Consider the following 13,843-nt stretch of genomic DNA (forward strand, 5'->3'; position numbering starts at 1 on the left):
AGTTGTCACTGAAAGCAACACAGTCAACCTTTATCTTTATTTCTGTTTAAATAAAGCAAACAGGAAGTAAAGAAAATTTATGAAACAATATAACAAAAACAGATGTACAAATCAACATTTTAGCTTTTTATAAAAGAAATTTGGTGTGATATGACCTGCCTTTTTTTACCTCACTCCTCTCAGACTTAGCATGTATCTGTCTCCCCCTGCTGTAAAACACGAGATAAAACTATTTGATGCTGATTTCATAACCCTTTCTCAGAGAATAATTCAAGTGTTGTCCTGAAACAATCTGTACCCTAAGCTAATTTTGAGCCAATGTCCTTAATGAGTACACTCATTTACTTCAATGCTAATGTTACATCACTGACCACATGGCAACAACAGATCAGCTCAGTTATAACTTTGTGAGACGCAGAGTGTTGAGACGCACTGGAAGAATGGTGGATCCCTCTGCATAGCTAATCTCTCGCAAAATCCCGTTCCAGCACTTCTCGGCCTCATCATATCTGTGGGAAAGATGAATACGTTAGTGTTTGGTGCCCCATACCATCATGAGATAGCATGCAGTAATAATAAATGTAATATGTCTTTGTCATTGATCCATAGTATTATAGTCATAGTACTCAATAGTATTAATAGTATAGAGAAAGAATGGAAAAGCATAGGAAATACATTTTTTGAGTCCCTGTATCTGCTTACAACTATGTTCTGGTGTGTTAATTTTTAAATGTTTGTATACTGTTTACAAAATTACAGTGTTAACCAGGTAATTTAGTGAACTGTTACCTCCAGATGTCACTCATCTCTGTTGGGACGGGCTCCTCACTGGTTTCACTGGGCATCATGGCAAAACCTCCTAGAGCATACAGGAAGCCTCCCAAAGAGATTAGATTGAGTGAGCTGCGCTCCTGAGGGAACTCTGTGAACTCAGACCACCTGGAGAAAAAAAGGACAATAACAACACATACGGGGAAGTGATGATGTTGTTAAATAAGCGGCTATATTACTGTTTGATACCCACAGTAGTAAAACTAGTGCTATTTTATGACCTAATGATCTGCTATTCACGCTCAGTGAGTCATTTCACTAATGTGGACAGATGCTTCACCTCATAACGATGAGATAAAGTGGGTCATATAAAAAAACAGTTCTCTCACTTGTTGGTGGCAATGTCATAGACCTCCGCAGAGCTGGTGAGACCTGCATCTGTGACCCCTGTCACCACGAAAATCTGGTCTTTGTGAACTGTGATACCAAACAGGGAGCGAGCCGTCTTCAGAGGAGCCAGGTCCTTCCACTCAAACTTAGTGGGATTGTAGACGCAGACTCTTCTCATGCATTTCCTGCATAAAAACATATAATACAGTTTGTTAAAGGGGCACTCTGCTGATTTTATTCATGAAGTTCAGTTTACTTGTCACTGTGAGAACTACTCAGCCTGTCAGTTGTGTATTGCTTCATGTGGGATTTTTTTTTCTTTCTTTCTTTTTTCTTTCTTTTTTTTTGACGTCATCTAATGATGTTGTGTTGTGTTTTTGGTTCTTCACCAAAACTAGGGACTAAAAATACAGATATCTGGACCTCCTCTGCTTTTATTCAGACTGTTCTACTCTTTTCTTTTAAATATTTTTCTTCACCATCCACCACCAACTTCATGGAAGTGCCATGCTGACTGGTTTAGTTTCAAAATATCCAAAGTGATACTTGCTGTTACAAAATCAGTAACAGATTAGAACAAACTATTGTAACTTAAGTTTTTCTTTTGCAACATGATATCACTGTCATCAGCTGTATATTTCTGTAGGTATTGAATGGGAAACGTCAAACAATTTTCATATCACCAAATGGACCCACAGCACCCACTGTGTAAAAATACACTCCTGATATATAACTAAACTGTAAAATATCAGGTTATAGTTCAAGTTATATACTATCTGAAGTACCACATACTTGCTCTCAGACTTTCCTCCAATTACGTAGACAAGACCTTTGTGTGATACAGTTCCATGGCCATATACTTCATAAGGCAAAGGGTCCGATTCCCCCCATTTGAATGACCTGTGTACAGAAACATATATACAGTTAATGCATAAAACATAATGGCATAACGTTATGAACAGTGGCTCTACAGGTGATAAAGGTGATTCTAAAGACTCACAAAACAATTATAATAAAGCTGATGGAAATGCTCAGGAATTCAAGAGGCCACAAAGAAAAATATTTATCTCCAAATGGTGATTTTTCAGATAAATATATTATATGTACTAAAATAAAACAGAGTGAATGACAAAATATTCCTTAATGGGTTGAAAAATTTCAAAAATCCAATGAATTTGCAATGAATGCATTGTGACCATTGCTGTATATTGTAGTTTTATACTTAATGGCTGTTTTATATTTTGAATGTACTAGCTTGATTAGTTATCTATATATGTTTCCAGAAACCATACCCTTTCAAAAGGTGAGAGTGTTTTGAATAAGAAATGGCTACACAATGATCACATCAGTCTCAAAGTTTAAATTAAATTTCGTGCCTATACTCACTGTCTGTCATAGATCATGACTGAATCCAGGGCGTGCTCGCCTTCCTTCAGTTCCCTTCCTCCCACAACAAAGATGGAGTTCTCGACTTCTGTCATCCCAAACAGACAGCGAGGGTTGGGTTGTGAGGGCATCCCTAACCATTCTGAACTCACTGGGTCAAACTGTGGATGAAGAGAATGATGTGTGAGGAGTGACAGGCACAAGAAATCAATCAAGGCAAAGAATTTTTTTAGATGCATGTCAAAGTGAGCTTTACAAGAAGAAATCGTAAGAAAAGCAAATGTTTTGAGATCTTTCATTTAATGATCATCATGATTGATTCACTACCTGTAGGAAGTAAGAGCTGAACGGCTCATCTTTATCATTCTCATTGTAGAGAAGTCCTCCGACAACAAACACCTGGTTCTGCTTGGTGACCAGGCTGCAGTGGTTTTTGGGGATTTCTGTGGATTCTGACACCACGAAGCATTCGTTTCCTGCTGGGTCGTAGGCCACAGTCCCTGTGTCACTTATCATAAGTATCAGGTCCATCTCAAACATCCCAAAACGTGGATTGTTGTTGAGTATACCCGGCAGGTACTCTTCCTCATCGTCATCCTCTTCGTCTTCATTTTCTTCTCCCCCCTTTGCCTCATCCCCGCTGAGCTTCTTGGGCTTTGGGAGACGCCCTTTGTGAGCATCCTTGACGAGATCCAACTCCTTCTTGATTTCCTGGCTGAACCGTATGTACTGGTGGCGCTCCACTTTTTCTTTGAAGTAATCCAAAGGTATGAGCCTAAAACGCACACAGTGCAACAGCTCTGGCAGGTCCTTAACCCGGTTTGTCTCGTCGTGTTTGACCCAGTCCATCAGAGATTCAAACACCAGCTCCTCATGCTCAACATTGAGGGCGTCTGAGGTGATGATGATTGCCAGCTCACTTGGACTCAGCTGCAGGAATTCCTGGTCCCTGACAACTACCTGGTAGCGTTCACAGATGAACTCTCTAGCAATCAGGGTTAGCCTGGGACAATCCAGAAGCAGCCCCAGTCTGAAGATAGCCAAGCAGTTTCCCAGCACCAGCTTCTCTTGGAGGTAGGACACACACACAGAAAAGATGGAGGGGATCTGGTACATGTTAGCGACCATAAAGATATCCTGGACATTCTGCTCTGTCAGATTAATGTCGGAGGTGTATAAGTAGCGCAGAATCATACCCATAACACCTGGCTCCACATCTCTGAGGACAATCTCACGCTTCTTGCTCTCTTCCAGATCAGACAGAAACATGGCCTTGAAGAAGGGGCTGCTAGCTGCCAAAACCAAGCGGTGGCAGGGGAACTCCTTGTCTTGGATTTTGAGGACACAATCCACAAACTTGTCATTCTCCAACAGGTCGCACAGTCCATCCTGAAGGAGGGTCTGCTGGTACATCCGAGGCTGCTGTACCGGGTCTATAGTCATGGCGGCCATTTTGTTCTGTCGCCTGGTCCTGGTTGGGTTTCGTGGGCACCCTACTTACTCCCCACAACAGAGCAGGACTGTCAGCCTCTCGCAGGGCTGCTCAGATTGCTGTGGATAGTCTCCACGGGTTGGTGGGCTGGTGGCTGCAGCTGTCTGTGGCTGTCAGTCACTGTGTAAGTCACGGGTATTTATAGATAGGACCCTCACAAAGCTGAGGAATCCATTTTGGTGGACAGGAAACAAGACCTATCCACTCCCACACCACACAGACCCTCACAAACAGCTGAATGACTAAACACAAGGGGTGATGGCATGTTAAATCCAGTAGAACAACTCACCAGGCAGCATGGCTGGATCTGATTACTTTGACATTTTGACACACTTTTACTAAGTTGAATTTCCTATGTAATCTAATACTGTCTTGACTGGTACTTCTGCTGGTGTATAGGCATCAGTAGAGGTACATTGTATACTGCACTCTTTATAGGCAACAGTGGTTTTTGGGCGGCTAGCAGGTTACATAATAAACCTTACCTGAGTCTCATGTTTTAGAAAGAACATGAAGACACTGAGCATGAGAGCAACACTTAAACATATTATTTATTCAAAGAATTGTTTATTCACAGTATTCCCACAAACCTTCCTCAAGTTACAAACAGAACAAGTGACACACTTCACTATACATATACGACATCACTTGACAAAGTTTTTCCTGATTATTAATCAACAGGTGATACACTCCATATAGGCTACAGTTATTGTTGCTTCCTTATTGGGTCACCTCAGTCATGTCCTTATGTTTAAAAGTACATATAAAACTTTTTTTTTTTTTTTGGTCAAAAAAGGATGCAATTCTGTTTAGTTAAACATGACTCAAACACTAGTTAAAAGAAAAGTCAATTTTAAATTTCAAAATGGCAAAGTTTTAAAAATTACAAGAAAGATGTAAACAATTTTTAAAAGAAAATCAACATAGATGCATAATTTTTTATCATTATATAAGCAGTTAGAATACAACTTAAACATTAAAATTTATTTATTCACAGTTCCAGAGGTACGAGCTGAGAGTTGAACAAATGCTGGCACCTACTGGTTGAAAATGACACTTGTAAGCGAGTGTGTTCAGGGACAAACCACAGATGTACAATAAAAGGAGAAAGGGAAGACCAAAGAGGACCTTGGGTCAAATTTGGTCCCTTTTCTAAAAATCAAAATGAAAGCAAAACTGATTAACTGACATGATGGAGTGAAGAAAAGAATTTGTGGAAGATTTAATCTGCTACTATCATTCAAACAAACAAACAAGCAATATTGTAAAGTAAAAGTTTTTGTTAATCCTATTTCTTTAGCATGTAATTTAAGTGTGCTCCTTGATTTATTTGAAGGACATGATGAGACCATGCAAAATAAGGACATGTCAAAGTGTAAATCATTTTCTGATCAAACAATACTTTTAAGTATTGTATCTGTGCCCATGATTTTGTGTTTCCTGACAGGTGAAGAATTTAGAAAATGAAAACACCTCAGTGGATGGGTCATGGGTTACTGGGTCTTCAATGTTTGTTTTGATCATAGTAATGTAATGTGGGTGTTGATGGCAGTCATTGATCAGCTTTGGTCAAACTGGGCCATCTTGTGGTCATAGACGACAATGTCTCTCTATGAGATACTGTATCAGCAAGGTCATAATTAACTCCATTTCCATCTGTTTAAACAAAATGAAGCTGTTAAATGTTTAAAGGCAGACCATGCTCAGCCGTTAAAGCAAACAACAACATATCTATTTTAATTTCCTCTGCACACAGCCACGAAACAAACTCACAGGAGAAGTGTCACTTCTGGATTAAAAACAAAACTTTATTTCAAGTCAAACTTCAAAGGCTTTTGAATAAAAACCTTACAATAAAGAAAGGCGTTCCAATCTGCATTCCCCACTACCTGCTGCACTTAAGACACACAACAGGTTTTGGTGACAGACAGGATAAAGACTGACCCATATTCCCTGGTGGGCCTGTTGCCTTTCATATCGAACTGAGGACCTGGATCATGTGGAAAGAGGGAGGAGAAAGATATCCTGAAATGTCACATCTACAGTAACCTCCTGTAGATGGTACAGTAGTGTGAGCTGTCGTTCTCTGAACAGTTGAAGTACATTCACTTTTTCAGCACTTAAAGAGTTTGCATACATTCTCAAACAACATTAAAATAGACTTGTATGTTTACCTTGTGACAGTAGAACAAATATACTTTACAATCAGCAGCAAGCAATGTGGAGGATCTCCACAGCACCCTTTGTTTACTTTCTTCATTCCACACACACAAGTTTTTTTTTTTCAAGTTTTAACCCTCTCAGTGTGGTTAAATATTATAATGATTAGGATCTAAGGCGTAGAGAGTAAAACTGAGACACCACCTGACTAAACATAATCCTGTTGACAATGATTAAAAGGAGGCATGTCCAAATTTGAGAAAAAACAGAAGTGAACCCAGGAGACAACCAAACAGAGCACAGTGGTTGTTTCTTTACAATACTGTATGTCAGTGTACATACATAAAGGCAGGCCTATAATTTTCTGAACAATTTCTTGTTTGGATAAAATACAAATAAAAAATGCGCCATCAGTGGGTTTGTGCCAGAGGACGTGACGATTATCTACAGCAAGTGCACTTGGGGATATTTCACAGTTCAAAACATTGCTTTGCTTCTGACCAACAAAAGCCAAAAAACACAGGCTCCTGAACAATGTAGGTGCTGACTGGCTGTTACAGTCTGTTTCAGTTACAGTTCACAAGGCCATGGTTGGAACAATGTGAGGGGGCTGTCGACCATGAAGTCTGTGAAACTCTGTCTGTTTCTCTCTGTTTATTCTGCTTTTTCTTTGCCGCCATCGACTGGCTTCGTCGGCTGCAGATCCTCCAGCAGGGCTTGTTGTCGCTCCCTCTCCTTCACCAGCTGCACGCCACAGTAGGTCACAAGCAACACTGAGAGGGAGGACAGAGGGAAACCTGGAAAATAAAAAGAGGGAAAAAAGAGGAAGTTGAAGAGATGAATAAGAGAAACTAAGAACTGAAAGGTATGACGTTCAAGGAATGCAGCTTTCTTTGTGCCGTGCCATGAGCAGATGTTCAACTGCAGACAATCCAGTGAACAACCTCTTTCATTCTAGAGCAACAAGAAAAAAAGCAACAAAATGAACGCTAAAGTCATGTGATCTCTGGAGAATGGCACCCCGTGAGATTCTGTTGCTTTTGATGTCTGTCTCTGTTGTTCACGCTTTGACTGGAAGTGACAGGAAAGCCTTGGTTTCATTTTATATAATATACCCTTGTTATTCCCTACCTTTGAAAATCAGTCTCCTGCCCACCAGCTTGGCAAAATCCAAACTGTTAAGGGAGAGAACGTTGTAGAGAACGATGGCCCAGAAGTTGGCAGCATTGAAGACACCACGAATCCTACGTGACATAGCTTCACCCATGGCACCCTAGAAACAGAAGACACAGGAATACATTCAAGGAATTAGGTATAAAATTAAATGTAACAAAGTGCCATATACCTACTGCTTCCTACCTGAATGTTATTATTTTCCTCACCTCAATGTTAGAAAACGGTGGAAGGGAGAAGAACTTAGCCACCCACAGCTCAAAGTTGAGGCCAAAGCAGTTGAAAAAGGACCAGATGTAAACCAGTTCACACGGGCCCAGCCACAGGGTGGTGATAGCGAAGGTGCAGAAGGTTGCTAAGAGTTCTTTGAAGATTTTATCATGATCCCCTCCAATATAGTCATAAACATACCTGAAATATTACAACTCACATTTAATGCAATGAAGAATTGAAATAATCTTTTATATAATGGGTTCTGTCATTTAAACCCATGAATTTAAATCCAGACACTCACTTGCACAGCCAGTCGTTGATGCCTCTGTCAAAGTGCCTGAAAAAGACAGAAAGTTTGCATGTAAATCTTTTTTTTACACAATTTCAAGGTTCTGCATGGTCAAGAAGGAAACTACACAATTTGTTGAAATTGTGCACAACTAGTGCAGGCCACACGTACGTCTCAGCGAAGACATAGAGCATGGTGATACACTTGGGGGGCTGAGGAGGGTCCAGGTGGTCGAGTGTAGCCACAGTGTTGATGACACCAAACATCACAGCTGATTTCACCCAGTCATAAACCAGGTTGGAATAAGCCAGGCCAGCTGCAAAAGCACATAGAGAAACAAGGCAAGTTTACATTAATGGTAGTTCTTATAGAACATCAACATATCAACTTCTATTAGTGGTAGATTTTTATGATTGATAAATCGCATAATGCTTACACTGTACAATCACATGGAGGGAAGATTAGATATTAGCCTTTAATGTCTGGATGTCAGTAGAATAACCAATAATGACCACAGCTACATGAATACAGTGCAGAAAGCCTGTAATAAATTTGTATTTTCTTTGCAGTTTTATTTATTTGTTTAAATATGGGTTGGAAATTATCATCAAAGCATCAGTACCAGTAGTACCAGACCCCTTATTATTACATATATCTAACTTACCCAGACACCAGTCAGACAGCCTGTTGACCAGCTTCATGTCACTGGGGATTGTCAGGATGTACAGATAGTGGAAGAAGACATCCACCACCAGAATAATTCCCAGGTGCAACAAAGCCTTGGTGGTGATGTTCCACATCTCCCTCTCTTTGCGGGTCAGCTGGGTGTTGTTCGCCTTTTGAGAGAAAAACATTCAGTTTTGTGAACAAGCCATCTCTGTTTTTGGGACATTATAGGACCATCCCAGAATGTTGTACATTGTAATTGGAATAATAGTCATTTATTTTCTGTCTCAGTCCATGGTTTTCAAATTGAGTTATAGTGACACATCAGCGTTGTACATATTTGCATCAGCTGTCCTAAACTGACACTGCATGTGGGTGTCACATGAGCCTTCAGAAGCTTTCTCATGCAATGTGCAACTGTGAGTGATGGCTTAACAACTACTGTCAAATCTGAGAGGGCTTCTCACTTTTCACTTTTACTAATTTGTCCTCCAGTCAGTCACCACATTTAGTTTACTCTTCAAATCCTCACCTGGGCATGATACCTGTCGAAAGTCATGATAGGTCCAAAGAAGAAGAAGGGGAGGTAGAAGTTGTACCTCAGCAGGTCAGAGAATGTGTAGTTGCCGTCCTTCTTTTCACAGTTCTCTAAAGCAAAGCTCATACAGCGCATGATGCTGAAGCCACAGCCTCCATAGAACAGGATGTCTTGTAGGTTGAAGGAACCAGTCACCAAGGATTCCTAAATCAGTCAGAGTTGGACTTATTATGAACCCCAGATATCATCCTTTTGCATATGGACAACAATACCTTTAGATTGCCCAGTGTTTGAAGAAGAATGTAACAACAGCTGCACCCTACTCTCAATCAAATATTATTATTATTATTACTATTACTATTACAATAGGGGTTGAACCTGGAGGATCCCACTCACCTGCCAGGAGTTATAGGGTTCCAGCTTGATGGAGGCCAGTGTGGTCAGGCCAGCAGCAAAGCACATCCATTTCTTCTTGACCAGAGCAACACTGTAGATTATGATGCAGTGAGACAGGACCAGAGCCATGAAGGTCCAGCCCATTGTGACCAGGACTGCCAAACCACCGTACACCCCAAAGATCAAGGATCTGTGCTGTGGGTAAAGAGGGGCCAGCATTAGTGTGATGCAATGACTACTGTACTATTCATAATTCAATGCAACACACATGAAGAGTGGTGTTAGTACAATAACACTGTTGCATCTACAACAATGGATATACTTTAGGATGGAAAGATTTAATTGTGGGGGGAAAAAAACAAATACACTGTCCAGATATCAATGGTCTGAATTAAACACATGACAAATGTTAACAAAATTCACAAGTTTATTAATGTTACCTTACATCCATCTATACCAATCTTCATTGTAAGCATGAAACAAGACAGAAAACATGTTTAAAACATAAGGAACTGTTTTAAATATGTCAAAATATTCACAGGAAAGAATCACAGGTAAACTCAATAAAAACCATCACAGTCTAACAGAATGCCACTCATGCTCATGCACCAAGTCAATCATTTGTTAGAGCTTGAGGTACAAATATTAAAAAATATTTTTGTTTAGTAGAATAGAATAGAATAGAATAGAATAGAATAGAATAGAATAGAATAGAATTGCATAGAATTGCCTGTACAGCTCAAGGAGTATTGACCACTGTTAGCTTTGCATTCAATGTGTTTTTAACACATACCAATTGAAATCTGATGTATAGTGTTGATTGGAGTAAAGCTTGGGTTCATTCACAAGTGCAAGCATACATATAAACACACACATATCTATACATACAGAATACATACAAACATATACAAAGGAGACATGCAATTATACCTGTATGGAGTCAGAATACAGTGCTATGTCATGGACATTCACTCTCTCTCTTTCTGTTTCTACAACACACGCATGCACGCACCTTTGGAGCTATTAGGGTGAATATCTTGGCAAAGATCACGTGACCGGTGAGAGCAAAAAGGATATGATTGCGGAATGTAGAGAACCACATCATCCATTCGAAGTCCGCAACATCCTGTGGAAAAGGAAGACATTTTACTTACACAACACAAGCACTCTGTTTTGACATTCTGCATCAGTAAATCCAACTACAGAACACAGTGAGATACATATAAGGATTGTATTTAGGCAACTCACCATTTTCCTGCCAAAGTAATGCCATCCTGGTTTCACACTTTCTTTGAAGGCCTTTCTGTTTACATTCTCTAAAAAGGAAAAATAAGAGATAATCAGAAAACAACATGTAAGAAATTGTGCATTGGAAATAGTGTTTAATCTATCAAGATTTCACCTCATGTAAACACTTGACATTTTTTAAAATAATGTTCCTGAGAAAAAGGTCCTGTATGACTCGAAAATCGAAACAGCTTTGGTGCAATTGTTGGATTATTCACAGTGAATTTAAGGTGTGAGAGCACACTCAGTCCATTTGATAATATCAAATATTACATAATGTACTCATTTCTATTTTTGAGGCTGACATCTTCACTCATACAGTCATAATCTGGTTGCAGGAGATTAGTTTACTGCATAACCTGAACGTAACTCTAACGCGGAAATGATCAAAATAACAAGAAGAAGAAAAAAATAAGCATGATAATAATCTGAGTCACAGCAATGCTGTTGAGACATTCAGTACACAGGAACAAATGCGATTAGCACGAGGCCCCACAGCAGCTCCTCCAGCTTTGCCTGATAACACTAATGGCCATGAAAAAGGATATCAAAATGTGAGGGTCAGCCGGGGAAAGCCTCTTACTTCTGGGAACACAGCCAGACTTCTATTACCAGTATACAGTGCTACTGTAGAACGCAGCCCTGAGCGGTAATGCCCACAGATAGAGCAGCCATAAATGACCATTTTAAGACACAGAGAGTAAATACTAAAAGAAAAAAGACTCAGCACAAAATAATGACTGACATGACGCTGCCCCGGCCAATCTGACAGCACAGACTGTGGCAGACAGTACCATGCACCAGATTACACTGAGTCCATTCAGATCAGTGTGTGAAGAGGCTAGTTTTGGCATTTTAGAGTCTGAATACATGCAGACATTTAGCACAACTTCAGGTTAAAAGGTCTGGGGATTAGCTGGCTCAGTGTAACTGATTCTTAAAATGAAATATTTCCATCAGGAAAATAATTAGAAAGTAATTGGACCATCTTCAAATTGTCTTTGTATTAATAGGAACATGCAGGAATTCCTTAGGGTGGAGGGGCCCCTTTTAATCTGCTAAATTAACTTTGTTCTACACAGCTTCGGGTGAATTAGAGCAATGTTTTAAGGAGAGAGCTTTTATCATTATGCTAATTTTAATCATAAATTCACATTTTTACATGTAAATGATTTTTCAATGAGATTTATTTGAATTGAGCTGGTATGGCTCTGGAGCAACTGCTGAAAAGTGTCCATTCACTTTAGCTCCAATACATATGAATAGATTTCACTGAACTTCAGTAAACCTCTTGCACTGTGCTGTTGATTTTTTTGAGTTATGCTGACAGAGTGCGTGTGCTTTGGACCTCTCTCGACACGCTGTGCACTCACCACTTGAAGCTTCAAATATCCAACTGCCTGCCCATATCAAGGCCATGGCGAGTACAGCTGTGTAGAGATACAGCTCATATCTGGGGAGGGCAGCCTTGATCCCCATGGTGAATCTGTACACAGGGAGCCTGACGGGTTGAAAAGCAATCAGCCACAAAAAATTAGACCTTACGGAAGGCAAACAGTATGACCATGAATAAAAATAGACAAATTGAAAGCTGGTGACAAAACGTTTTTAAAACGTGAGCAAGGAGTTCACTTAGGTTTATTGAGCCAATGCTTTTCAGATGCTGATTATTTATTGATTACTTTGAAGGAAATTGTTAAATTGTCGTTAGGCCTGAGGCATCAGTATGAACACACACACACACACACGCACACTACTGTATTACTGTGGATTGTTTAGTCATCAGCACCATTCATGTAGAAAAACAGTCTTATGTCTTTATTTAAACAAAAAATAAAAAATAAAAAGATCATGGTGACTAAATGTAATACTCCATGTGTCAACACATATCAACACAGGTTCTTCATGTCAGGTACAGGCCAAGGTGTTTTAACGAAGTGACATTTTACTAACAAGCCTTTAGGATCGACAGGCCAGTGACTTAAATAGGACTGCAGAGCTCTGGCTCCTCGGAATCAGCATCGTCAGCTGCGCAACCCTACCTCTTCTTCCTATTATAGCTCTTGCAGTTGGTCTGCTGTACAGCAGGGCAGCTGCAGTGCTATGTGATCTGAGAGGCGCTGGGGACTCACTTCACAGAATAATTAGCACAGACTGGAATGACCAAGAATGGTGCATCAGAGTAAGAAAACCAATAGACAGTTACTTTCCAGTGGAGAATAGCGCACTTGTACCTAGTTGAGTGTCAGGCTCACGTCGCTCACTCAGAGCTGAAGTTAAAGGAGTTGGACTAACAATTCCTTCCCCATGCCAAGATGTAACCATGGCTGAGAAGGACCCCAGCAAGGCGTCCTGCATACAAATCCAGATCCACTGTTTTCACTGCTGCATATGCACAAAGAGCCGAAAACACACAGGCCTTTTGCATTGATCTGTGGTTACTTATGTCTATAACCCTATGCACAAATAAAAGAGATTTGTTTTTTTACTAACCTTGTATCCGCTTCACACTGTCAAGAAGAGGGCGGCAGTGTTTTCAGCCCGACTCTTCAACACAGACAATAAATAAAAGAAAAGAAGTGGGTGCCGGTGGTTGCAGCAGTTTTTCTAATTCATCCGTCTTGTGGGGGGCTTGCCGCTGCCGCTGCCTGCGATCACCAGCCTCGGCCAGTCGGGATGTTGCGGACTCAAACGAAAGGAGGAGGAGGAGGAGGGGGATATATTTATCCTTCACTACCGCACCGCAGTGAGGGGTGGTCCACACCGAGCCCATCAGACCTTACTGGATCGCGAAAGCACTCTGGGACAATGGTTAAAAATGAGGAGGAAAGCAAGTGCATGGATCGGTAATCATCGATCATACCTCTGGTGATTCACCAATCAAAACTATAATGTGGTAGGCTTGAAAATATAATAAGTTAGGCATGAAAATATTACAGTGTACTAAAATGAATATGACTTCAAGTTTATAATATCAAACGCCGCTGTAAGTGCTTCTAAGTTTGTGTTTTTATGTTGTAGTAGCCTATGAAAATATGAGAATATACCACAATTTTATTTATTTTCATTTATTATTTTCATT

The 13,843-nt window shown here is 40.2% G+C and overlaps 2 protein-coding genes across 4 annotated transcripts; both read right to left on the reverse strand.

The window, feature by feature from the left end:
- Positions 1-19: 19 nt before the first annotated feature.
- Positions 20-4,123, reverse strand: LOC121193832 (kelch-like protein 40a). The gene is made up of 6 exons (XM_041056308.1): positions 2,875-4,123; positions 2,548-2,708; positions 1,954-2,061; positions 1,161-1,346; positions 790-939; positions 20-509 (listed from the first exon to the last, which is right to left on the reverse strand). The coding sequence occupies exons 1-6, from the start codon at positions 3,997-3,999 to the stop codon at positions 398-400; spliced, it is 1,842 nt and encodes a 613-aa protein (XP_040912242.1). The 5' UTR covers positions 4,000-4,123; the 3' UTR covers positions 20-397.
- Positions 4,124-5,826: 1,703 nt separating this feature from the next.
- Positions 5,827-13,464, reverse strand: hhatla (hedgehog acyltransferase like, a). Of its 3 annotated transcripts, XM_041056111.1 has the most exons (13): positions 13,255-13,464; positions 12,135-12,262; positions 10,723-10,790; positions 10,487-10,600; positions 9,915-9,935; positions 9,475-9,669; positions 9,073-9,282; positions 8,539-8,710; positions 8,046-8,190; positions 7,887-7,922; positions 7,582-7,783; positions 7,331-7,472; positions 5,827-6,996 (listed from the first exon to the last, which is right to left on the reverse strand). In XM_041056111.1, exons 2-13 carry the CDS (start codon positions 12,238-12,240, stop codon positions 6,854-6,856), a joined length of 1,554 nt encoding a protein of 517 aa, XP_040912045.1. In that variant the 5' UTR covers positions 12,241-12,262; positions 13,255-13,464; the 3' UTR covers positions 5,827-6,853. The 3 variants fall into 3 exon arrangements, with proteins under 3 accessions (XP_040912045.1, XP_040912046.1, XP_040912047.1); XM_041056112.1 differs by lacking the exon at positions 9,915-9,935; XM_041056113.1 differs by lacking the exons at positions 12,135-12,262; positions 13,255-13,464 and adding an exon at positions 10,877-10,990.
- Positions 13,465-13,843: the final 379 nt, after the last annotated feature.

Source organism: Toxotes jaculatrix, chromosome 14, assembly GCF_017976425.1.
Source record: "Toxotes jaculatrix isolate fToxJac2 chromosome 14, fToxJac2.pri, whole genome shotgun sequence".
Lineage (NCBI taxonomy): Eukaryota > Metazoa > Chordata > Actinopteri > Toxotidae > Toxotes > Toxotes jaculatrix.